Source organism: Nyctereutes procyonoides, unplaced genomic scaffold (genome assembly GCF_905146905.1).
Source record: "Nyctereutes procyonoides isolate TBG_1078 unplaced genomic scaffold, NYPRO_anot_genome, whole genome shotgun sequence".
NCBI lineage: Eukaryota > Metazoa > Chordata > Mammalia > Carnivora > Canidae > Nyctereutes > Nyctereutes procyonoides.
This window is the reverse complement of record NW_026575048.1, coordinates 33788965-33814774: the sequence shown is the minus strand read 5'-3', so window position 1 is coordinate 33814774 and position 25810 is coordinate 33788965. Positions and strand designations below refer to the sequence as shown.

At 37.4% G+C, this 25810-nt stretch overlaps 1 protein-coding gene across 2 annotated transcripts in view; it reads right to left on the bottom strand.

Moving 5' to 3' along the window:
• EML4 (EMAP like 4) overlaps nt 1-25810 on the bottom strand; it is a 159197-nt gene that overhangs the window by 8779 nt on the left and 124608 nt on the right. For both annotated transcript variants that reach the window (XM_055327266.1, XM_055327267.1), the window contains 5 exons: nt 24609-24734; nt 24392-24523; nt 23624-23691; nt 9737-9825; nt 8317-8414 (listed from right to left, as the gene is read on the bottom strand). In XM_055327266.1, the coding sequence (XP_055183241.1) occupies nt 8317-8414; nt 9737-9825; nt 23624-23691; nt 24392-24523; nt 24609-24734 (513 nt within the window). The remainder of the gene's footprint in view (nt 1-8316; nt 8415-9736; nt 9826-23623; nt 23692-24391; nt 24524-24608; nt 24735-25810) is intronic.

The following is a 25810-nucleotide window of genomic DNA, read 5'->3' as shown; positions in this document are numbered from 1 at the left end:
AAAAACTTTTCATGGTGTACAGGAGTCTGATGATGTCTGGCTCTGGCGTCAGGAGCAGCCATGCCTCTCAGATAAGAGAACTGCTGGCTAAATGCATGAAGGATTTTGCCAGATTAGCCAGGCAAAATGCAGTCCTCCAGGAAGCATTCACACTAATGTAGAAGTATTTAAAAATATCATCTGGATTGTTGTGAAAAGGCTTTAATAATATCATTTAGAAGAGCACTGGGCCCCTGGGTGGCTTAGTTGATTAAGCATCTCCCTTAAGCTCAGGTCAGGATCCCAGGGTCCTAGGATCAAGTCCCACATCAGGCTCCCTGCTCAGCAGGGAGTCTGCTGCTTCTTCTACCCCTCCCTTCCACTCGTGTGCATGTTCTCTCTCTCTCCCTTTCTCTCAAATAAAATCTTAAAAAGAAGAGGAGCATTAAAAGCAATGTATATATGATATTCATGTAGTTTCATCTGTATGGGACACAGAACATATTTAGAAGGTAAATCAGTATAAGTATTCTCACAAAGAACTCCTGAGTAACAAAAGTACTCAAATATAGAAAAGACCTTGTGGAAGTTATCAATTCATACCAGAAAACCAAAGGAGTATTTTTTCCCCTCCTATGGGTAGGAGGCAAAGAGAAGATTAAATGTAACTATTTGGGGGTCTATAATGTTACCTTCCCAGATACCATCTTGGAGCGTCCTTGCCCTACCCAACTCACAGGCAACAGAAGGTACATGCATAGCTTGGGGGAGGTAGCCTCAAACACTGTCCCAAGGGCACAGACACAGTTGGGAACAAAATCTAGTATACTTCCTTGAAAAGAAACAGTAAAGTACTCTAAGCGGACACTTTCATTACTGCTATGAAATAATCATAGTAATAATCACAAGTAATGGAGCCCAAAAGAAACTACTCTGAAAAAAATAAAATATTTTAGCTAAATCTTTGTCAACTGAAGGATCATCTTCATCAGTGGTTGCAGCCCTGGTTATATATTAAAATTACATGAGGAGGAGTTTTTTTTTAAAAAGTAGCAAGGCCTAGAGTTAGGAATCTAAGCTTTTCCCTAAGAAGGTATTCAGGTGTGACCCTCCATCACCATCTAGGAAAGTGCTATCCAATGGAACTTTCTACAGTAATGAAAGTGTTGTCTACATACACAATTCAATGCAGCAGCAACGAGCCAGCTGTGGCTTCTGAGTACTTGAAATGTAGCTAGTGCTCCCAGGGAATGGGATTGTATTTAATTTCATGAACAGAAAGTTGTGATTAGTAGCTGTGATGCTGGAAAACGCAGGCAGAGAACAGTCCATTCTTACTCTACTGATTTCAAATACCTCTTATTATCTAGTAGATTTCTATATAAACTGAAATGTTTCTGGATTCTCTTTTCTGTTCAAGTAGTCTATCTGCCTATCTCTGCCCAACTGTGATAGTTTTGTAGTTATGTGGAAAATTTCAGATGAACTTTAGAACCATTTTATCAATGCTGAAAGTTTAAGACTATAAAACTTACAGAGTAATTTGTAGAAAACAGGTATTTTTATCATTTCTTTGAATTTCTATGTCTCTTATTTTTTCAGTTCTTTTTTTCAACCATGTTTCCTGTGCTCTACTTGCTAGGTTTATTCTCAAAACATCTACAGTTTTTGTTGCTATTGTGAACATGATTTTTCCCCCCCAATCATGTTTCTGATGTACTTTTGCTGGTTCAAGGGAAAGTTATTTTTTTAAATAAATATGTTTTTATTAATTGTAATCTCTACAACCCATGTGGGGCTCAAACTCAACAATCCTGAGATCAAGAGTTGCATACTCTTCCAACCGAGCCAGCCAGGCACCCCAAAGGAAAGCTATTCTTTAGAGTACAGACTGTCAGCTGCCTAGTCAAGCCACATTCTGCACCCCACACCCCCTCGCCTTAGGTACCCAGCTGAAACACTGGATTTCCCAACCTCTACTGCAGCTACAGGTGGCAGAAATCACTGAGTGGTGCTTTCAGAGAAACTTGAAGAGAATGGACTTAGGGGGAGGAGTGCCTTTCCCCTTGCTCTGATCCTTTCCTCCTGGAACTAGGATCTGATGACCAGGGGTGCCCAGGAGGCTTTAGTCAGTTAAGTGCCTGCCTTTGGCTCAGGTCATGATCCCAGGGTCGTGGGATCCAGCCCCCCATCATCGGGCTCTCTGCTCTGTGGGGGCGCTGCTTCTCCCTCTCCACCATTTGTGCTATCTCTGTGGCTAGCTCTAATTAAAAAAAAAGGGGAGGGGGTCCTGATGACTGGAAAATGATAGAATATAAAGAAAGATTTTGGGTTCCTGATGGCTTCTGCTTAAATAACACATCCCTCCATTTTTTGAAGGCACAAGGTAATACAATATATCCTGTTACAGTATCACTGAATCCTAATACCTTACTGAAATATTGGACTAGTTTTATGGATTGGTTTCCTGGAGATTTCTAAGTAGTTTAAGGCTTTTTTATTCTCTTTGATGTATATTTTCAATTACCAAAATCTTGGCAAAAAGAACACTTACTTTTACTAGCATTTCTTTCCTATCCTAACAGACTCTGTAACAGTACATCACTGCAACTTCAATATACTTCATTTCCTATGCTACCTTCGCAGTGTTAAAAGAAACAGGAATTGGACGTCAAACAGAAAGCCAGGATGTTGGCGCTCAGGTGAATAAAATCATCTTAATTCTACTGCAAGGAGAGTAGAAACTTTAGGTCAATCAGAACACTTAAACTCTTTAAAGGAAAATCCACAATTATACATAATTAGAAAACCTCTTGAACTTTCATAGATTCATATTATAAATGCTGAAAAACACCCTTAAGTACAACTCATCTAGTTAACTCATCTACTTTTTCAGTTAATGAGAACAATGCTAATGCTGCTGCTGCTGCTGGCACCCAACATTGAGCAGAGAATGTTCTATGTGCAGGGCATACACTGTAACCTCTACATCTCCCAGCAGCCTGCATGAGGACACCCACTTAGCAGATGAGTGAGTCCAGGAGGCAGAGAGAGGTTACATAACTTTGCTGAGGTCACATAATACAGAATTGGTGGAGCCAGAGTTTAAGCCCAGGTCAGAAAGCACAGCATTTAAAAATCATGCTTGGGATCCCTGGGTGGCTCAGCGGTTTCGTGTCTGCCTTTGGCCCGGGGCATGATCCTGGGGTCCTGGGATGAGTCCCGCATCGGGCTCCTAGCGTGGGCCTGCTTACCCCTCCTCCTGTGTCTCTGCCTCTCTCTCTCTGTGTCTATCATGAATAAATAAATCTTTAAAAAAAAAAATCATGCTTATCTTTTAACTCACTTCTCTAACACTGAAGATGAGCAGGAAGTAATTTCAAAGTAGCATTTTAAGAAAAGGAATTTACAAGTAATAGGACTTTTCCAGTACATTTTCAAAATAGCACAGGAAAGGCCGAGATAAAGAAACACTTTATGGAAAGCAACAAAACTTAGAAAACCTTATAATCCTCAACTCCTATTACTCAAGAATATTTCAGATAACCAACTGAAAGTCTTCGAATTCTTTTTAGCTATTAAATCTTTCTTACATATTAAATCTTACAAGAAAAGCCCAATATGCAAAGCAAAGAAAATCATACCCATACCAGCCCAGGCCAGCCAGCCCCATCCTTAGGGCTTTGCAGAAGGCAAGTGGAAAAGAGCTTCTTCTGAATCCAAAGCCTTTTTTTTTTTTTTTTTAAAGATTTTACTTATTTATTCATGAGACACACACACACAGAGGCAGAGACACAGGCAGAGGGAGAAGTAGGCTCCATGCAGGGAGCCCGATGCGGGACGATCCCAGGTCTCCAGGATCACGCCCCGAGCCGAAGGCAAGCACTAAACTGCTGAGCCACCCAGGCTACCCAATCCAAAGCCTTCTTACAAACTTTTCTATAGCAGGAGTTACAATATTAAACCACTCGGGGGGGCAACTGGGTGGCTCAGTCAGGCATCTGACTCTTGATTTTGGCTCAGGTCATGATCTCAGTCATTTGATCGAGCCTGACTCTGCACTCAGCACAAAGTCTGCTTGAGATTCTCTCTCCCTCTGCCCCTCCCTCCAATGACTGCATGCATGCATATGTGTGCTTTTTCTCTCTCAAAAATCAAACTGCTTATACAGTTTATGATACAACCATGAACCCCTGAATCCTACAGTTTAGTCAAACCACTTTTTCTAATATGTACTAAACACTAAGAAGATGGATGTTTTCATGGGAAAGAAAGAAAAAAAGGTCATTCTAAATCACAGGATCTAATTAAGGGCAGAAAATGCCACAGATCTGTTCAAGTAGGCTTGGGGTGTGCACCAGAGGGGATGCAGAAAGCCCAAGGGCAGCAGGAAGACAGTGTGCTCCCAGGGGCAAACATGGGACGTGAGAGGGCAGAGACAGGTCACAAAAGAGAAAATAAAAGGCTGCCACAGAAAATATAAAGGGATGATGACTCCATTCTCTTCCTTTCCATCCCTCAGCTCGCCCTGAAAGCTACACTTCACAATCAATACAAAATAAGTCAAAGCAGAAAAAGGCCAAGAAGTAAGAATCAAATTGGTACAAGGCCAGCAAGCAGAGAGTACAACCTGACTGCATGTACAAATCTGTCCAAAGAAGTGTTATTCAGGTGGGGATGGTGGTAAGGTGGTCAGCAATGAGTCACAGAGGCAAACCTGGATAGTACCCACCTAGTCTAGGGTAGAGGGACCTGAACCAAGACCAGTTCCAGTGGCAGCTATTGACCTACTGGGGATGTAGGTGCCAAGCTGGCTTACCTCCTGATTATACTCTGTTTTCACATGCATGTTTTTGCCTAAAGAGAAGTATTGGCTGGAGGTTATGTTTTTGCCTAAAGAGAAGTATTGACTGGAGGATATGCATGTCCTTGGCATTTATATACCTATTTATTTATTTAAGATTTTATTTATTCATGAGAGACAGAGAGAAAAGCAGAAACATAGGTAGAGGGAGAAGCAGGCTCCCAGTGGGAAGACTGATGTGGGACTCGATCCCAGGACCCTGGCGTCATGACCTGAGCCAAAAGCAGACGCTCAATCACTGAGCCACCCCAGTGCCCCTCTATTTTTTTTTTTTTTTTAAGATTCTATTTATTTGACAGAGAGTGAGAGCACATGCACACAATCAAGCACAAGCAGGGGGAGCAGCACACTCCCCACCAAGCAGGGAGCCTGATGCAGGTCTCGATCTCATGATCCTGGGATCATGACCTGAGCTGAAGGTAGGCACTTAACTTATTGAGCCACCTAGGCGCCCCTATATATTTTATTTTAAATGAATAAACTACCATTCTTATTCTGAGTTGGCTTCCTGAGGCTTACTTATAGAGAGAAAACCTGATGGGTCAGAAGAAACTAGGATTTAGTCCCTCACCAGTTATAGCTTTTGTAAACTGGAATGTTAGAATATAGCTCTGGAGAACCTGCATGAATTAAGTCCATTTCTCTAAAATGGAACTTGTTTTGTTTCTTAGCTTATGACTGTGAGCAAGGCCTCCGCCTCTAACAACCTTGTCAAGCATGCCACTGATGAGGCATGCCAGCTGCCCTCTACCAAGAAGCACTCCTTTGTGTTCTTGGGTACCAGTCATCTCAACGGACATTTGCACATAAAATGATGCCATGAAGAGGGACAGGCTCCAACTGCTTGGTTAATTTAGGAGAGCGACATTTTCTTTTTTCTTTCTTTTTTTTTTCTTTTTTTTTTTTTCTTAAAGATTGTATTTATTTATTCATGAGAGACACAGAGAGAGGGAGAGACACAGGCAGAGGGAGAAGCAGGCTTCATGCAGGGAGCCGGATGTGGGACTTGATCCTGGGCCTCCAGGATCACACCCTGGGCCGAAGGCAGGCGCCAAACCGCTGAGCCACCCAGGCTGCCCGAGAGAGACATTTTCTAAAGTTCTAAATATACTTCTGCATCTATGGTGGTTACTTAAATATTAAGTAGTAATAGGAAAGTATTGGAAATAAAACAGAAAACATTTGTATTTGCAACTCTGAGAGTAATTCCTCATCTCACAACAATCCTATATAGCAGGAGCTGTTATTATGTCCAATTTTAAGATAATAAAACTAAGATAAGACTCAGAAAAGTTAATGAACTTGTCTAAAGTCTCAATCTAATAAGTGGCAAAATCAGCATTAGCTCAGTTCTGTCTGTCTTATATACCCTAGCAGACAAAAGATAAAAGCAGTTAATATGAAACTTTAAGACCAGCTGGTAGAAGCAGACAGCAAGGAGAAGTGACAGGTGGAAGCAAAGCATAGAACATAAGATAATTAGAAAAGCAGAGTAGCTGAGCCTTTCATTACAGCCTCAAACAGTATGATCACCTTTAACAGTTCCTAAGGACATCTCAAAATAATACTTTCAAATGCTTTAAAGACAAAAGCTGCCTAACTGGAGAAGGTCAAGTCTCATGCATTGATAAACTTGCTATTTCTCAACACTTCCAAGGTCATTCTCATTATTCAGTGTCACACACTGTTGTTTCCTTTCTGGATCAGTTGTACTATAAGAGCACAGGACAGTGAGATACATATTGAAAAACCTGAGGTATTATCATTATACTGGAAAGTCTGTTCTACTAAGAGGAGAAGAGGGTTCAGGCCCTGGATTTGCCATGTCATGATGCAACCAAGGATAAGTCTTTTATCTTCTCTGAAAGTCAGTCTCTACCTCCTAAGAGCTGAGTCAAGTGTGTACTACAAGGCTACCTGTAAAAATTTCTGATTCCACAAGATTAAAATTTAATTGATATACTTTCAAAAAGAGTGAGGTAAAAATTAAGAAAAACTTAGTGCCTAGTAGGGTAAACTTCAGTAACCTGAAAATTCCTTTCAGTGGAATATTTCATTTGCTCACGTGGTATAATGAGGCATTATTGTACTATACCATATCACAAGAATTATGATAATAAGTCGATTAGAAGAGAGATTTCAATAAATTATGGATAATGATTCAAAATTATTGTCAAAGCAAAATTATTTTGGATAAATTCTAAAACTTTGATGTTATTTGTAGACCAGTTTATAGGATGGTTTTAGTCTATGGTACAAAATACACAAGTACAGGGATCCCTGGGTGGCGCAGCGGTTTAGTTCCTGCCTTTGGCCCAGGGCGCGATCCTGGAGACCCGGGATCAAATCCCACGTCGGGCTCCCGGTGCATGGAGCCTGCTTCTCCCTCTGCCTGTGTCTCTGCCTCTGCCTCTCTCTCTCTCTCTCTCTCTCTCTGTGACTATCATAAATAAATAAAAAAAAAATTAAAAAAAAATACACAAGTACACGCACACATGCAAGTGCACAAAGTAAGTATGTCTCTTGTTTGAATAGCAAATGGCCTGGGTTTTGCTTATGTATACGCTTCTAAAAACTAATTCTTTTATTTATCCCCCTAAAACCATTTTGTGATCTGTGCTACCACTAATCATTAATTCGTCAAGTAATTTCCTAATCACTTCCTAACATACACACCGAGGTACCTTTTTCTATAAAAATAATAGTTAACACATTTTGAGGACCTATTATTTCCCAGGCATGATTAGAAGTATTTTATATACATTAATTTACTTTAATCCTGTAAAGCAGAAAATGCTATTATCCTCATTTTACAGAGGAAAAAATTGAAATAGAAAGTTTAAGTAACTTGCCCAAGGTCACACTAGGTTGTAAGTGATAGATCTTACATATATTCCTGGTATCTAGAATGTTTCTTGAGTTAGAGAATCCCTGCCATAGGATAAGTACTCAGAATGTCTACAGAACTCAATCGAGCCTTTACCTTACAATGATAATGTGGTCAATCAGAACAACAAATTGAAGGAAATATGTCTCTGCTAATAACTCTCTTAATGCAGACAGATCTCCATATAAATTGCTTTACTTTTAGTGGTAACAGGTGATAAAGGAAATTACAGGATGTTGGGGGTGGACAGGAATGTGGGACACTGGATTAAAAGTGAGATACCTTTTTATTTCTGACTCACTCCATTTTCAAAAAGTGTTATTCTAAGGGTTTCCTATGGAAATAGCTTTAGAAACTGCCTTATATCTAGTCAGAAAACGACAGGTATTAAATTCCCATCAGAAGAAGAAACATTTCTAAAGCACACAGGGAACTGCAATATTCTGCTGTTAAGTAATCTGTTTTCAAAGAGATTAAAGCAGTTAAGGATAGAAAATAATGGATACATCAACATAAACATTTAACATTTTATCTCAAGTAAAATTTTCCAACACTTTTATAGCTTAATTTTACTTCAACTACTTACAGTGCACTTTCCATGTCTGCTATATTTTCTTCCATTTTCTGAGACTACATAGAGGTAAATAAAGTTGTCATGAGATCCTACAGCCAGGAGGGTACCATCTAGAATGAGACAGGAAAAAGTGTTAACTAGAGAAATGTGTTGACAGATTTGCTGCTATTTTATTGGACCTGTACTGAGTATTTTATAAATTTTAAAAATCTCAACAATTTAACTATTATTTGGTATTGGATGAATGAATCCTTCTATCACTAAGCACACTTGAAAAACATGGCCATCTAGTACAATCATTTTTTTGGAGATACTCCTAGGCCTTGGACTTGAGGCTCATCTTCTTTTAGTTAGCTACAAACTGGCTCCAGGGAAGTTAACCTGCTCTTATGGGTCTAAGTACATAGTACTCATAGGCTAAGTGTACAACTGCTCATTTTGGCTGAGCACATATGACCTCTCCAACGTGGGAAGGGACTATGTTCTCTTCTTTTATGGTCTCTTCTATTGTTCTTACCATATAACAGATGGTCAATAAAGTCCAACTGATCTTTGGATTTTAATTGCTATGTCTGTAGTAATTTGCTAGTACAGCACTAAAAAAGCCAAACCAAAGAGAAAACCTTTCCTGCTTTAAGATAACTTGCCGGGCTTATAGCCTAAAGCAAATACTTTTCCTTCCATGTTCAACTCAAAGAATAGTATTCTGTGCTTCCTTTGAAACAACTTGGAAGCAATCAAAAAGATCCTTTGGATCCCACACCAATCCAACTATTACTGTAATATATTTTCAAATATAGGCAAATGTTACACTAACTCCAGGGAAGGAGGATATGAATCAAAACCATGTTGATTATGGGAAAGGGGAAATCGGAATATTATGGAAACATAATTAACATTCTGAATAAAGCATAAAGAATTATTCAAACAGGGCTAAACGAATTTATCAAATTCTTGTAAGTGGCTATTTTATCTCATTAACAAAATCATTACTATGTAGCCAGTAACAATGCAACTAGATTTTAAAGAACTTGAACAGCCTATAATGTATTTTGAATATTACTATAATTTATGTTTTCTTACATATAAAAAAAGATTGTTAAATAGAAGTAACATTCAGCCTAATACCTATCCAAAATTCCAAGTATGTGTAATTCCCCCCAAATGGGATTTGACTGTACTATATTCTGCTTTCAACTGCAAGTGCAATTGTAACAATTCATTCTAAATTTGCTTGATAATTTAGAATGTTGTTTAACTTTAGAAGATCTTTTGCAGTTTCCTGCAGCAGAATTTAATCTGATGTTGGTGGAAACATATTCATAGTTAACAAGTTCAGAGAGTAGAGAAAAAAGTAGTTAGCTTTAGTGGAAGTGAAAATATGCAGTGACAGAAATGCTGTAAAAGCCAGAATGGGGGTAAATCCTCTTACCTACTGAGTAGCGCATCACAGAGAGCTGTTCATTCCCATCTGTGTGGATAGAAACTAGATCTCTGGTTTCTGCATCCAGAACAAACCACCTGTTAAGAAGTAAAAATCAAAATTTTCAGATATTAGCACTTAAAAAAAGAATTGCTTTTTCTCCCTTTTAACAAATTTTAATAATGCCCTTACATATGACATGTTTCCATCTTCCATTGAAGAATAAGTTCATTTTGCAAAATGCTGGTAAATACAATTTAAGTATATGTGCCTAGGCATGTTCTCATTTCTGTTTTAGGTACTCAACGCCAACTGTATCTCTTTGCTAAGTACCATTTAAACAGAAAGTTAAGATGATAGGATCAGTGTTCTTGAAGATTAAACTAGAGATGGGAAAAAAGAAATGAGCTAACTGAAACAAAGACCAAGAGGAACTCAGAGAAGGGAAATGAATGATAGAAGACACAGAATAACCTTCTGGAAGGGTAGAGAACAGGTCGAGCTGAACACAGAAGGAAAGAGGTACAGGTGGTTCAGCGGCAGGAGGACAGCGGCACAGCTATGGAAATGGGAAGGACCACAGACAGTATGAAGGTGGGAGGGGAAGGCAGAGGGCCCTTTTTTTGGAGTGATTTCAAAGGAAGCAGCAGGGGGCGCTCTGCCTCTCCAAATAACTCCGCATGTGCACACAGCTCTGAATTCTTTCAAAGATAGTTTTTTATTCACATTAACAGGTAAACTCAAAATGTAAAAGCTTTTGAGAGGTAAAATAATGGTTAAACTCAACTATATAATAAACAACTTTTCAAATCTCTAATAGGAGCACTTGAAGGGATGCCCAGGTAGATCAGTTGGTTAAGCCTCAAGACTCTTGGTTTCAGCTCAGGTCCTGATCTCTCAGGGTGGTGAGACGGAGTCCCACATACTGGGTTCCCTGCTCCACGTGGAGTCTGCTTAACACTCTCTCTTCTTCTCCCTCTGTACCCTCCAACTGTGCTCACTCGCTCTCTCTAAAATAAATTTTTTTTTTTTTTAAAGGGCACTTGAAGGCAGGGAGATGGTGCTTCAGAAAAGCACAGCAAAATATGAGGTATAGGGCAGCCCGAGTGGCTCAGTGGTTTAGCACCTGCCTTCAGCCCAGAGCGTGATCTTGGAGACCTAGGATCAAGTCCCACGTCGGGCTCCCTGCATGGAGCCTGCTTCTCCCTCTGCCTGTGTCTCTGCCTCTCTCTCTCTTTTTCTGTGTCTCTCATGAATAAATAAATACAATCTTAAAAAAAAAAAGGGGGTATAAAGCAAATGTCGGCAATTAGAGACTGGGTAAGTGAGAGGAATGCAGGGTATAAATCACATACACAGCTGCTTGGAGGGCTTTAGAGTTGTGCATTGCCTGGCTCAAATCAGTCACTAAATAAATATTTGGAGAATGAATAAACAAATATAAAGTAAGTCTTGAATAAACAAATATAAAGTCTTGAAAATGACAAAAGCCAAGTTTTAGGAATATTTAATACTGTAGTGTGTAGGAAGAAATGTTTGGTGTGGAGAGAATGGAACAAGACTAGCAAGTCTTGTTTTTAAGATGGGGGAAAAAATCCACCACTAAAAGAAGCCAATATAGAAATCATAAGGACAGTTCCTTGTAATTTTGAAGCTTCAAAACTAATACCTGGAAAGAGATCATTTCCATTTCAGCCTAAAAGAAATACTATTTAGGTGGGAGAAAATGACAAGAAAGAACTTAAAAAAATGTTTAGTAATGTTGCTCAACATGCCTTAGTGCATGCAAGGTAGAAGGTGAAAGAATGAAAGACACCAGCTCTTACCCATCAGTGAAATCCCTCTCTAATGAAAAATGCTCATGCGTGAATTTTAGTCACTTGTGAGCTAAGGGTTGAAATGTCTAGATAGCTAGCCTAATTCATAAATTCTGTCTTCTACGCTGGTAAAAGAAATAGCTTCTATTTGTGAATACCTGAATTAAAGCCAATAGTCAGAAAGTGGCACCCTGAAGCTCTATGCTCTATGTTTAGTGGTCACTTCCATTCCAACAGGTGTGTTACTTTACTACAGCTGTACAGTACCCACAGATTATAGGTTTCTTTTGAGAATGTAGATTAATCAATTTTTATGGCTACCATTGTGAAACTCCTCTGAGCCAAGAAATGCCAAAGCTGATGCCAAGTGAATTGCCTTTTCAGAGTAAGGGCACAAAATATTCCAACTCAGACTCATCAGACAGACCTAAAGAACAATGAGAGACAATGCCACTCTGCAGGTATCAGGTTTCAAGTTTTTTTTTTTTTTTTTTGGTTTTGTTTTGTTTAAAAGATTTCAGGTTTTTAATGAGTTTATGGAAACTTTATTATACTTTCTTTGGCATCTGAATAATTACCATTATTTATTCATGTATTTATTTACTTAATATTTTATTTATTTATTCATGAAAGACAGAGAGAAAGAGAGGCAAAGACACAGGCAGAGGGAGAAGCAGGCTTCATGCAAGAAGCCTGATGTGGGACTTGATCCTGGGACTCCAGAATCACGCCCTGGGCCAAAGGCAGGCGCTAAACCGCTGAGCCACTCAGGGATCCCCTTCTTATTCCAGTACAGAGTATATAAACTAGAACACAAGCTTCTGCTTTAAGATAATTTGGAATTATTATCAGGCTTTATATGACCTAAAGGACCTGATGCATCCTTCTAAATATAATTGCTCAGTATCACAAATGGGAAATCTTTGGTGATATATTTAAATTGCTCTGACTTGTGGGTCAAGTATCTAAGCATAGCACTATCATTTATCTTGACTTTTTTTAAATAAGATTTTATTTATTTATTTGAGAGAGAGCATGAGAGAGAGATCACAAGCAAGGGGGAAGGGTGGAGGGAAAAGCAGTTTCCCCACTGAGCAGGGAACCCGACTTGGGACACTTAGTGCCAGGACCCTGGGACCATGAGCTGAACTGAAGGCAGATGCTTAACCAACTGAGCCACCCAGGCACCCCTTTTCTTGACTTTCTAAAAAGACACAATATTGATTTCTTTAGTGGCAAGAAAAGAATCAAGATTTTAAAATTGGAGAGTGTTCTAGCTTAAAGTCCCTAAATGAACATATTTATGAGTTAAAAAAAATATTCATCAAAATTATATAGTGTGTCCTCTTGGTGGTAGATTTGTAACCCTCTCACCTTCCCTGTGCTGTCCCCCCATCTTCTACTTATAAGAATAGGAATGATTTTTATTAGAAAAATGTAAAGTCAAAACAGGAGGAAGAGAGTCTAATTCAACCCTTTTATTTTACAAATAAAAACAATGAAGTGTTCTCATTTCAAAACATCTGACCAGTCATCAACCAACTAGTTAGTTGATAGAGCTTCTGGCCCTTGTGCTTTTCACTAATAACACACAAGGGAAGGGTATGATTCCACAGAAAGTGTTTTCTATGTCTTTGAGATACATTAATATTTAAGGATCCAGAGAAAAAGGGATAGCAAAGGAGGCAGAATAGGAGTTTATAATCTAACTGGGGAGACAGAATGAATTCACAGTGGTAAACAGTTCAGTGTAATATGAATTATACAAGTTATAAGGATTATAAAGTCTCAGAGCGAGGAGTACTCACAGAGGAGATGGGTGATCTAGGATTTCATTATGTCAAATGTGGTAAGAAACAAACAGGCAGAGAGCAGTAGATAAGAAACTACAAAAAGGGTTGGCATATATATAAAGGATAACTTGACCACTCTGGTTGGAGTGGTGAAGGAAAGCTTTACCACTTAATGAGCTTTAAAGGCCAAGCTAACAAGTTTGGATTCCACTGTTTAGGTATCAAGGAGAATTCAGGAATGTGCTAATCCAGTTAGCTCATAGTTTCCCACATTTGCTCAATCCATTCTTCCCGCTTAACATGAGCTCCTCACTCTTCACTGCTTCTTCAAGATCCAAGAACTTCAAGGCAGGACAAATCCCTCCTCTGTGAGGTATTCTCTGACCACTAAGGCTCACTGTAATTTCTCTGCTGATCTTTAAGCATCAATGCCTGTTTATCCAAGCAATATTACATTATTAATAGGTTATGTTCTTTATCTCTTCATGTACTATCTAATTAGGCTATAATCTACTTGGGGTTTGGACCAGATCTCATATTTCTTTGTGCTACCCACTGCATCTAGTTCAGTGCTTTACAAGTTGCTGGAACTCAATAAGCAACTGGACTTACAACAAGGCAGAACTCAAGGAAATTCATGCTAATGGAGTTCAAAGACACTGTGCACAATAGGAAATGAGCTCAGGAATATCCGTGGGCCAAGTTAACACCAAATTATAGGTGGAAAAAGCTATTTTTTTCTAATTAGAAGCTTTCTCTTTTAATTATGTCAAAGAAAAGTCTCAGCTAATGCTAATATGTTTTTGATTATCACCCTTTTGAACAGCAGGAGCATTTCTTATACTCAGAACTTTACAGTCGACAGTACTTTAGCTACATTGCTGGCTTGTCACTTTGGCAAGCCTGCAATGTAGCTAGTCACTATCAAAATTGAGGAGCTGAGCCAGATCACTTAAATGTCTCCGGGTCTAGGATTTTGTGATTTCATGTCAACAATTAAATTCTTTACCAACCCACTCACCAAGCTCCCTTCCCAGCCTGCTGCCCTGTCAAAGCTGTCAGTATCACTATAGACCAGAAACTTTGGGATCTTCATGAAATTGTTTCTCTTGGTCTGTCCACTCCTCTTTTCATCCGTATATGTTATATATACTAGGTTCTAAATACTAACTCAATTTTATGTACTTCTTTGAAACAATTTCCAACTTTATTCCTTGCTTTTTATTCTTCTTGTCATCACACTTCAGGTCTATTAATTTCTCTAATTTGGGTGTCTTATCTCCATTTATCAGCCTATAAAATGACTATAGCAAAAACTGTTGATTTGGAAATAGAACTGGGTCCAACCAAGACCAAAGTTCTATAAACTGTGTAAACTGCTTGGAGAATTCTTTTTTTTTTTTTTTAAGATTTTATTTTTATTTATTCATAGAGACACACACACACACAGAGGCAGAGACACAGGCAGAGGGAGAAGCAGGCTCCATGCAGGGAGCCCGACGTGGAACTCGATCCCAGATCTTCGGGATCACGCCCTGGACTGAAGGTGGCACTAAACCACTGAGCCACTGGGGCTGCCCTGCTTGGAGAATTCTGTCTGAGTTGATATAGACCTGACATCCTGACGGGATGGTAAATTTATCTGTGGTTTCTCTGAAGTCTGGTATATAGGTTAAGTGTCTTTTGAGAAATCAGTTTCAAAAAATAGGAAGGGGAAGGATGATCAATTGGTAACTTGGAAAAATGAAGCAGAATGTATTTTTAATAACTCAGAGATTATAAGCTTTCAAATTAATAATAGTTCAGGTTTATACACAAAAGACATGGTGTACAATGGGAAATGAGCTCAGGAGTACCCGTGGGCCAAGTTAGCTTTATGAAAAACTTTAAATTCCAACAAGAAGCCCAAATTTCAAAAAAATGAGACGATGCAGTAAATATACAATGGAATACTAATCTGCCACAAAAAAAGGAGATCTTACTATTTGCAACAACATGGATGGACATAGAGGATATAATGCTAAGTAAGTCAATCAGAAAAAGACAAATACCATGAGTTCACTTACATGGAATTTAAGAAACAAAAAGAAAAAGAGACAAAAAAATAGGCTCTTAAATATAGAGAACTGGTGTTTTCCAGAGGGGTGGGATGAAATTGATAAAGAAGATCAAGTGTACACTTATCTTGATGAGCGCTGAGTACATAATTGTTGAATCATATTGTACACCTAAAACTGATATAACACCATATGTTAATTGTGTTTCAATAATAATTTAAAAAAAGAGAATGTTATCTTCAAAAATCACGTGTGGGGTGTTTGTTATATGGGTTGTTGAATCATATTGTACACCTAAAACTGATATAACACCATATGTTAATTGTGCTTCCATAATAATTTAAAAAAAGGGGATCCCTGGGTGGCGCAGCGCTTTGGCGCCTGCCTTTGGCCCAGGGCGCGATCCTGGAGACCCGGGATCGAGTCCCACGTCGGGCTCCCGGTGCATGGAGCCTGCTTCTCCCTCTGCCTGTGTCTCTGCCTCTCTCTCTCTCACTGTGTGCCTATCATAAATAAAAAAATAAATAAATAAATAAAAAATAAAAAAAAAGAATTTAAAAAAAGAGAGAATGTTATCTTCAAAAATCATGTGTGGGGTGTTTGTTATATGGGTTGTTGAATCATATTGTACACCTAAAACTGATATAACACCATATGTTAATTGTGATTCAATAATAATTTAAAAAAAGAGAGAATGTTATCTTAAAAAATCATGTGTGGGGTGCCTGATTGTAATTTATTAATTAAATGGTTTTGGTTTGACAGATCTAAGATTTTGGTAACTAATGATTAATAATTATAATATGTACTGATGTTTATTCCTTTATAAGCTTACTATCCTAATACCAAAACCAGACAAAGGCATCACAAGAAGACTACAGACCAATATCCTTTATGAATATAGAGGTAAAAATCTTAATAAAAAAATATGAACAAACTGAAGCCCGCAACAAATAAAAAGAATTAAATACCATGACCAAGTGGGATTTACCTCAAGAACACACGGTTAACATCTTAAAAATAATATAGTACTCTGTATTAATAAATGACAAAAACATGGTATTTGACAAAATCCAAAACCCTTCTATTCAACAAACTAAGAACAGAAGGAAAATTCTTCAACATGACAGGTGGCATCTATAAAAAGCCACAACTAACATTATACTTAGTGGTGAAAGGCTTTCCTTATAAGAGAACAAGAGAAGGATGACCACCCTTGCCACTTCTATTCAATATTGTACTGGAGATTCTCCTACTTAGGACAATTAGACAAGAACAGCAACAAAAAAAAAGGATTCAGATTGGAAAGAAAAACAATTTGTAGATTACATGGTCTTGCCTATAGAAAATCCTAAGGAGTCCATTAAAAAACTATTAGAAGAAATGAATTTAGCAAAGTTGCAGGATACGAGATCAAAAGATGAGAAGTAGTTGTATTTACATACACCAACAATAAATATTCTGAAAATGAAATTATTTTTTTCATTTAAAATGGCATCAGGAGAATAAAATACTTAGGTACAAATTTAACAAATGTGCAAATCTGTACCCTAAAAACTAAAAACATCTTGAAAAAGAAAAGCAAAGCTGGAGGCATCACAATTCTGGACTTCAAGTTGTATTACAAAGCTGTTGTCATCAAAACGGTATGGTACTGGCAAAAAAACACATATAGATCAATGGACTAGAACAGAAAACCCAGAAATAAACCTATAACACTCTGGCCGATTAATCCTTAACAAAGCAGGAAAGGCTATCCAATGGGAAAGAGTCTCTTCAACAAATGATGTTGGGAAAACTGGACAGCCGCATGCAACATTAATGAAATGGAGCCACTTTCTTACATCAAACGCAAAAATTAATTAAAAATGGATTAAAGAGCTAAATATGAGACCTGAAACCAGAAAAATCCTAGAGGAGAACACAGGCAGTAACCGTTTTGACATTAGCTGTAACAATTTCTTTCTAGATGCGTCTCCTGAGGCAAGGGAAACAAAGGCAAAAATAAACTATTGGGATTTCATCAAAATAAAAAGCTTCTGCAAAGCAAAGGAAATAACCAACAAAACTAAAAGGCAACCTATGGAATGTGAGAAGATATTTGCAAATGACATATATGATTAAGGGTTAGTATCCAAAATCTATAGATAACTGACAAAACTTAACTCCCCCCCAAAATGAATAATCCAGTTAAAAATGGGCAGAAATCTTTCCAAAGATGATATATATATGGTCAACAGATACATGAAAAGATGCTCAACACCACTGATCATTTGGGAAATACAAATCAAAACTACAACGAGAAAAAAGAAAAAAAAAACTACAATGAGATATCATCTTACACCTGTCAGAACAGAATGGCTAAAGTCAACAAGAACAGGTGTTGGTAAGGATGTGGGGAAAGAAAAACTTTTACGCTGTTGGTGGGAATGCAAACTGGTACAGCTACTTTAGAAAACTATAGTATAGAGATTCTTCAAAGATTTAATAACAGAACTACCCTATGATCCAGCAATTGCACTACCAGGTATTTACCCAAAGAATACAAAAATATTAACTCAAAGGGATACACACACTCTAATGTTTACAGCAACATTATCTACAATAGCCAAATTATAGAACAGCCCAAGTGTCCATTGACTGATAAATGGATAAAGATGTGGTTGATATACACAATGGAATACTGCTTAGCCATAAAAAGAATGAAATCTTTGTCATTTTGCAACAACACAAGTGGAGCTAGAGATCGTTATGCTAAGGTAAAATATGTCAATCAAAGAAAGATAAATACCTTATGATTTCACTCATGTGGAATTTAAAAAACAAAACAGGGGCACCTTGATGGCTCAGTTGGTTAAGCATCTGACTCTGAATCTTTGCTCAGGTCATGGTCATCTTGGGGTCGTAACATCAGCCCCACGTGGGACTCTGTGCTCAGTGGGGAGGCTGCTTGGGATTCTCCTTCTCCCTCTGCCCCTTCCCTGGTTCATACATGTGCACACGCCCTCTTTCTCTGTCTCTCAAATAAATAAATAAATAATCTTAAAAAAACACACACACACACAAAATGGGCACCCGTTTTGACTCAGTTGGTTAAACATCTGCCTTTGGCTCAGATCATGATTCTGAGGTTCTAGGATTGAGCCCCACATTGGGCTTCCTGCTCAGCAGAGAGTCTGCTTCTCCCTCTTCCTCTCCTTGTGCTCTATCAAATAAATAAATACAGTATTTTTTTAAAAAAATAAAACACAAAACAAATGAGCAAAGGGGGAAAAAAAGAGAGGGGTACACCAAGAAACTATAGAGAACAAATTGATGGTTTCCAGAGGGGAGGTGAGTGGGGGGATGAGCTAAATAGGTGGTTGGAATTAAGGAGTGCACTCGTGATGAGCAGGGTGTATGGAAGGAAGTGCTGAATCACTAAATTGTATACCTAAAACTAATATTACACTGTATGTTAACCAATTGGAATTTAAATAAAAACTTAAAATTTGAAAGAATTGGAAGATCTGAATAAATGGAAAAACATCTGTTCACAAACTGAAAGACTTTAATACTGTTAACATACTTACATTCTCCAAATTGATCTACTAAAAAAAATCCTTATTCAAAATGCCAACTGGCTTCTTTAAAAAAATGACAAAATTAATTTTAAAATTCATTTGGAAATTCAAAGGATCCTGAATAGCCAAAACAACCTCAAAAAAGAAGAAAGTTGGAGGTTAGAGGACTGACACTTCACAATTTCAAAACTTACCACAAAGCTACAATAATCAAGGTTGTGATACTGCCACAAGGATGGACATATATAAATCAATGGAATAGTATTGCAGAGTCCAGACAGAAACCAATACATTTTTGGTCAACTGATTTTCAGCAAGGGTATCAATATCATTCAGTGGGGGAGACGGTGTTGTAACAACTGTATATCCACATGCAAAAGAATGAAGTTGAGTATCTACCTCATACCATATACAAAGATTAACTCAAGATGAATCAAGAGACCCAAAGGTAAGAGTTAAAACTATAATATTCTCAGGAGAAAACACAAGAGTAAATCCTTATGATCAAGAGACAAGAGGAAGAGTAGATAAACTGGACTATATAAAACTTTGAAATTTCTTGTCACAAATGTTACTGTCAAGAATGTGAAAAGACAACCTTTGGAATAGGAGGAAATATTTGCAAATCTTTTGTGTAAGTTACTACACATCCAGATAACATATGAAGAATCCTTGCAACTTAATAAAAAGACAAAGCAATTAAAAGACAGGCATAGGATTTGAATAGACATTTCCTAAAAAGGCTATCCAAGTGGCCAATAAGCACATAAAAAAGCTAACTCAACATCATTAGCCAACAGGGGAATTCAAGTCAAAGCCACAAAGAAAAAGCATTTCACATCCACTAAGATGGCTATACTCAAAATATAGACAAGTGTTGGTGAACATGTGGGGAAATTCGGTCCCTTATACTTTGCTGGTGGAAGTGTAAAATGATGTAGCTATTGTGGAAAATAATTTGGTTATCACATGACCCAGCAAGTCTTCCTTGGTATATGCTCAGGAGAGCTGAAAACATGTCCATACAAAAATTTGTATATGAATGTTAGGTGAAAGAAACTAGTTACAAAAGACCACATATTGTAGGATTCTATTTATATAAAATCTCCAGAATAGACAAACCTATAGAAACAGGAAGACTAGTTGCTTAGGGCTCGGGGAAGTGGGTGAGGAAAAGACGATTGACTGCCAGTGAGTACAGGGTTTCTTTCTGGGTTAATGAAAACGTTCTCAAAATAGCTTGTGATCTTACTAAAAACTATTGAATTGTATACTTTAAATGGATAACTTTTATGATAAAGATATTTTATGATAAAAATAAAATTTATTTTATTTTTTGATAAAATTTTATTTTATTTTGATAAAATAAAGATATTTTAAAAAAGAATCCTTTGGGATGCCTGGATGGCTAGGCGGTTGGGCGTCTGTCTTTGGCTCAGGGTTTGGTCCTGGTCCTGGTCCTGGGATCGGGTTTCGCTTCGGGCCCCCTGCTTCTCCCTCTGCCTGTGTCTCTGCCTCTCTCTGTGGGTCTCTCATGAATAAATAAATAAAATCTTAAAAAAAAAAATCCTTTATTATGTGAGGATCAGCATGTCAAGGAAGAACTATGTTCATTTAGGACTACACATTTTTTTCCCCTTAGAAATGTTTAACAGGAATACATTATTTTATTTTATTTTTTTTAAAGATTTTATTTATTTATTCATGAGAGACGGGGGGGGGGGGGGGGGAGACACGCAGAGGGAGAAGCAGGCTCCATGCAGGGAGCCCAATGTGGGATTCAATTCCAGGACTCCAGGATTACTACCTGGGTGGAAGGCAGGCGCCAAACTGCTAAGCCACCCAGGGATCCCCGGAATACATTATTTTAAGTGACAGTTTTATTTATTACTGTGATAATTAACCCACACTTGTGCTTACTACTACTTTTGTGTGTGTGTGTGTGTGTGTGTGTGTGTGCTTACTTTTAATTCCAAGAAGTAAATTTCTAGATTTGGAAATGAAAGGATCTTTAAACATTTTGCTAGTCACCTTTTTTGGATACTGCACAATTTGGACATTCATGTGCTGTATTATATTAAAAAAAATTCCTTGTCCAAAGTGAGACTTTTTTTCAGGCTGAGGGATTAGTGATAATAATCTTAATGGCTACACTGAGGAATTTTCAGTTTTAGATACAACAACCAGGTATTCAGAGACCTATATAAAAAATAAAAATAAATGGAAGTTCTCCAAGAATCAACAGAATCTACCAGATGCGAAACCAAAGACAGGAATAATGGTTAACTATATCTCCATGGACAGAACATGGATAACTATATCTCCCCTAGGTTCTAAATAATGTCTACTTTTTATTTAGTTATCACAGCACTCTAATTAAAAAAAAAAAAAAAGGAAACACCTTGTAAAAATTTTAGTTATTTCAGAGAGAAAGTGTATGCATAAACAGGGAGAGGGAGAAGCAGGCTCCTTGCTAAGCAGGGAGCCTGATGTGGGGCTGGATGCTAGGACACTGGCTGGAAACATGACTTGAACCTAAGGCAGATGCTTAACCTGTGAGCCAGTCACTCACAACTCCAAGAGGAAACTGGCTTTAATTTAAGTCATGTAAATTAAGTGAGTGACTTTTCATTTTCAGCTTATTCATGACTATGCAGCTACATAAATCTTAGAGAGTAACTTCAGTGAATTTATATATCAGTTTCTCCTTAAAAATTAAGGCTCTACAGAGTGTACACACACACACACGGCTCCATTCATCAAATGAAGCAATGTGTTTTAATGATTCAAATCCCTCTAGTCCTTGCACTTCATTCAGTGTTTAATTCCTTCGTATATATAGTAAATGTTTCTAAAGTACGTCAAAGCCAGTGATTTAACCTTCAAAGGGAAACTTTCCTTATATTTCTAAGTAATACACCAGCACCGTAAGCACATGTCAAAGAATATTCATGGAGTAGTGGAAAGCAATCAGCTTTGGAACCATACAGAATCTGAGTTCAAATCCTAGTTCAATCACAAGTGAATAGAGCTCTATGGGTCTTGGTTTTCTGTCTGTGCATTGGAGATAAATGAATATTTTGTTGCACTCTTGTGAAAATTTAAATATATAAAAATAATTTGGTACAAGGTCTTCACTTCAGCATTTGTGATATCTGTTTTGGGCCCAAAAATCAGAACTCTGTAGTTTTCTGGAAATGAGTTTAGTACTACAGTTCAGTTTGTTTTTAATGTGCTTAACACTTTTTTGTAAAATAGAAAATAGTTTCCTTCAAATCCTACAAAGTGACCTGCCATACATTTGTCTAAGGTGAAGTAATAATCTAATACCAACATGCATTTTGGAGAAATCTGAGATAGTAAAACCATCTATGTTCGCAAGTGTTCACCATTCACTCACTCTCCCTCCTTATCAGCCTAATCTAAAATACAATTCTTTCAGAATCAAATAGCATCTCTTAAAACAAAACAGAAACAAATAGCATCTCTTAAAACAAAACAGAAACAAAAAGCATCTCTAATTACATATCCGTGTTTCAAAGTTTATCACCAGAGACCTGTTTTTCCATGATTCTTTTTAAAAGTAGGTTCCATGACCAGTGTAGAGTCCAACACAGGGCTTGAACTCTCGACCCTGAGATCAAGACCTGACCTGAGATCAGAGTCAGATGCTTAACTGACTGAGCCCCCAGGCACCCCTCCATGATTCTAGATTTTGTAGTGCTGTATAGGAGAAGGAATCTGAATGTTTTGACCTTCTAGAGGTATTAATTTGTATCCAACAATCAAAGGGAAAAACTTGCTATAAAAAAAATCTAAATAACTAAATTTAGAATTAAATGAGCTGGCTGATTTGAAATAACTGTTATATAAACTAAAATGTTTATATGTAAGTGTGTTCACAATAGTTTTACCTCATTAGAAATCAGCATTCCACATTTTCTAGGGTTTAACTTTTGAAAACGTACTTCATATTTTTCTTCTGCCTCTTTAATAGAGAAATTAAGTAATTTAACTTAAGGTACTATATAAGGTCTGTAAAGACAAGTAATTAATAACAATTTCAGGAAATATACCTTTATAATCTATCTGTGTAACATCAAAAAAGGATGACAAACCTACAGAACAATTTATAAAAGCTCAAGTAGGTTATTTCAGTTTCAGTTCCTTTCCCTAAAAGAAAATGATAGAAATTTTCTGACACCACAGAAAATTCTACAAAGGAGGGTCAAGTTGGCTGACTTATCACCTTCGGAAGGAACCTATCCTGACCACTCTATCTTTTCCAACTGCAATCCCTCCCAATCCCTCCTGCTCAATGGCCCACCCCCATGGCTTTTAACATTTTCTAAACTTAGTTATACTGTTTATTTTTTATCCTGTCTCCAACCACACACTAAAAGGTGGCTCCAAAAGGACGGGGATTTTTGTTTTGCACTCTGATGTAGCCTGAATGCCCACAATAGTGTCTAACAAATAGGAGGAGCTCAAGAAATAATTACTAAATGACTGAATGAGGATACACAACAGATAAGAAAAACAAGCATATTCGTGTGCCACTTAAAAAAGATTAATTCTCCAGATCAGATCGAGAACATTCCTGAATAATGATTAAACATCCCACCACTTCAGATTACTCAGCTCACATTTCCCTTCAAGACCCTACCTGCCTGAGTGCGTTCCTATGGCCACCACTGTGCCACTTGGATGAAAATCTGCACAGTGTCCTGGTTCCTAGAAGAGAGACAGACAGCTGTTGGGGAGTACATGAGAAAGTCTCCCTAGATCTATGGGAATAGTGGCAAAAACATCTGAAAATAATTGGTTTTATATAAACATGGAATTCTGATCAATTTTATTGTAGCCAATGAAAAATACCACATGGATATGAGAGGAAAAAGAATTCGAGAGCAGGAAGGGGTATGTTGGCAAAGTGGTGAGGGAAAAGGACGGCCAACTTGTGGCTAGGCAGTGGGAGGGTAAGGATAATCACAACAAACATGTATACAGTTCTTTAGTCTGCAAAGAACGTATATACACCTTTGGGTAGAAAAGGTGGATGTCTGGGTTGGGTAGGGAGAAAATATAGTAAGAGATCAAATCCAAAAGAAGATAGGAGAATCCGTTAGTGAGCAGCAACACCGCCAGAGGCACAAACATTTCTGTTACAATTTAATGCTCCATAAATGTTAAATCTTCTTTATTTTTTCTATTGAAACTGACAGAAAAACTGAGCTTTTGCCCTAATTTGCTTCTTTAGAGTGGGATCATGTTATAATTTGTGACTAAACATTCTTCCCTACCTCATCCCCTTTACTAAACTGTATAAATACACTTAGTTTTAACCAATGCTGTTCTTTTTCCTTTGCTGCTCCCAACTGCCAGTTTAGGGAGTTTCTGTGGGGAGATTATAATCACATTTTGCTTTACTCACATCTACAAGCCTGGTCCATTCTAGCCTGTGATCCACTGAGTTCCACATGCACACCTGTCTGTCCTGAGCACATGTCAAGAGCAAATCTTTGAAGGGATGTGTGGCAAGACCCCAAAGCTCATCTGTATGACCCTGAAAATGAAATATATCCATTGTTATAAGAAACAGAGGGTATCATCAAAAATATTCAGTTAATGGTTAAAATCACACATCTTACCTGTACTTCTATTTGGAAGCCATCATTAAATGTTCCCCGTAAAATGAAGTTTCGTGACGTGCCTACTAAAAACTGATCTGTCTTTCCTTCTGCTACAGCTCTGATTGTCCCATACTGATCAGGAACCTAAAAAATAAATTTATAAAGTCACCATACACATAACAACATGTATTAATTACTACCTGAAGACTGCATTTTTAGCTGTAAGCAATTATGGGGTAATAAATGACAGAATTTCAAATCTAAAAGTCACATGGTAATATTATACTAATAAGTTTATTTGTTCAGACAATTACATTGTATAACACAAGTTATAATGCATTATATCAATATTCTGTGCTTTAGTTAATTTAAAATTTGTTTTATATGTCTTCAAGAGCTAAGAATTAGAAGTAGGGAAAAAAGGAAAAAGTTCTATTAGACCACATGAAAAATGTGGTCTGGTTTTGTTATTCACCAGTTATTTTAGGTACATCATTTTGAGTAAGACAATTTTATCTATAATATGGGGAAATAATATATACCCTCCGTATTCCTGATTATTATAAGGATGAAAATGTAAGAGTAACACATGTGAAATTTGTTAACTAAAAAGCAACATATTGCAAAGTGTTATAACTGTTCTTCATAGGACTCCTTGGGAGATCAAGCTCACTTAATGCACTACATGGTATACTCGAAGTGAATGGTGTATTAATAAGATAATAAACCCAAGCAATAGCCCTGAAAGAATGCAACTCTTTAGAGAGGAGGACCCAAAGTGAGTCCTAAAAGCACAAATAATTGAATTCTGACGGTAATCCAAACTGATGTTAGAAATGGCAAAAGGAGGAATAAATCAGAAGGTGTAGCTTTTTATAGGATATGAATTATCTGTGAAAAAAAGAAGTAGTAAAGGAAGTGGCATTTCCACTATGAACTTAATTGTGATAAAGTGACTCTTCTGACTTATTTGTCTTTTTGGAAATAAAACCCAAGAGCAGTACTATTGGGATCCTCCTTTTTAGAAAAAATGTTATCCAGGAAACATACTATGTGTTGAAAACACAGAGAATAAATTCAAAATTTAAGTCACAAAAAAAAAAAAAAAATAGAAGCAATACTAAACTCTGTGAAATTTGCCCTTGCTTTGAGAATCACTGACTTACAGAATACTATTCTTAACCATTTCACTTCTGGAGACAATTCAATTGGCAAACTTT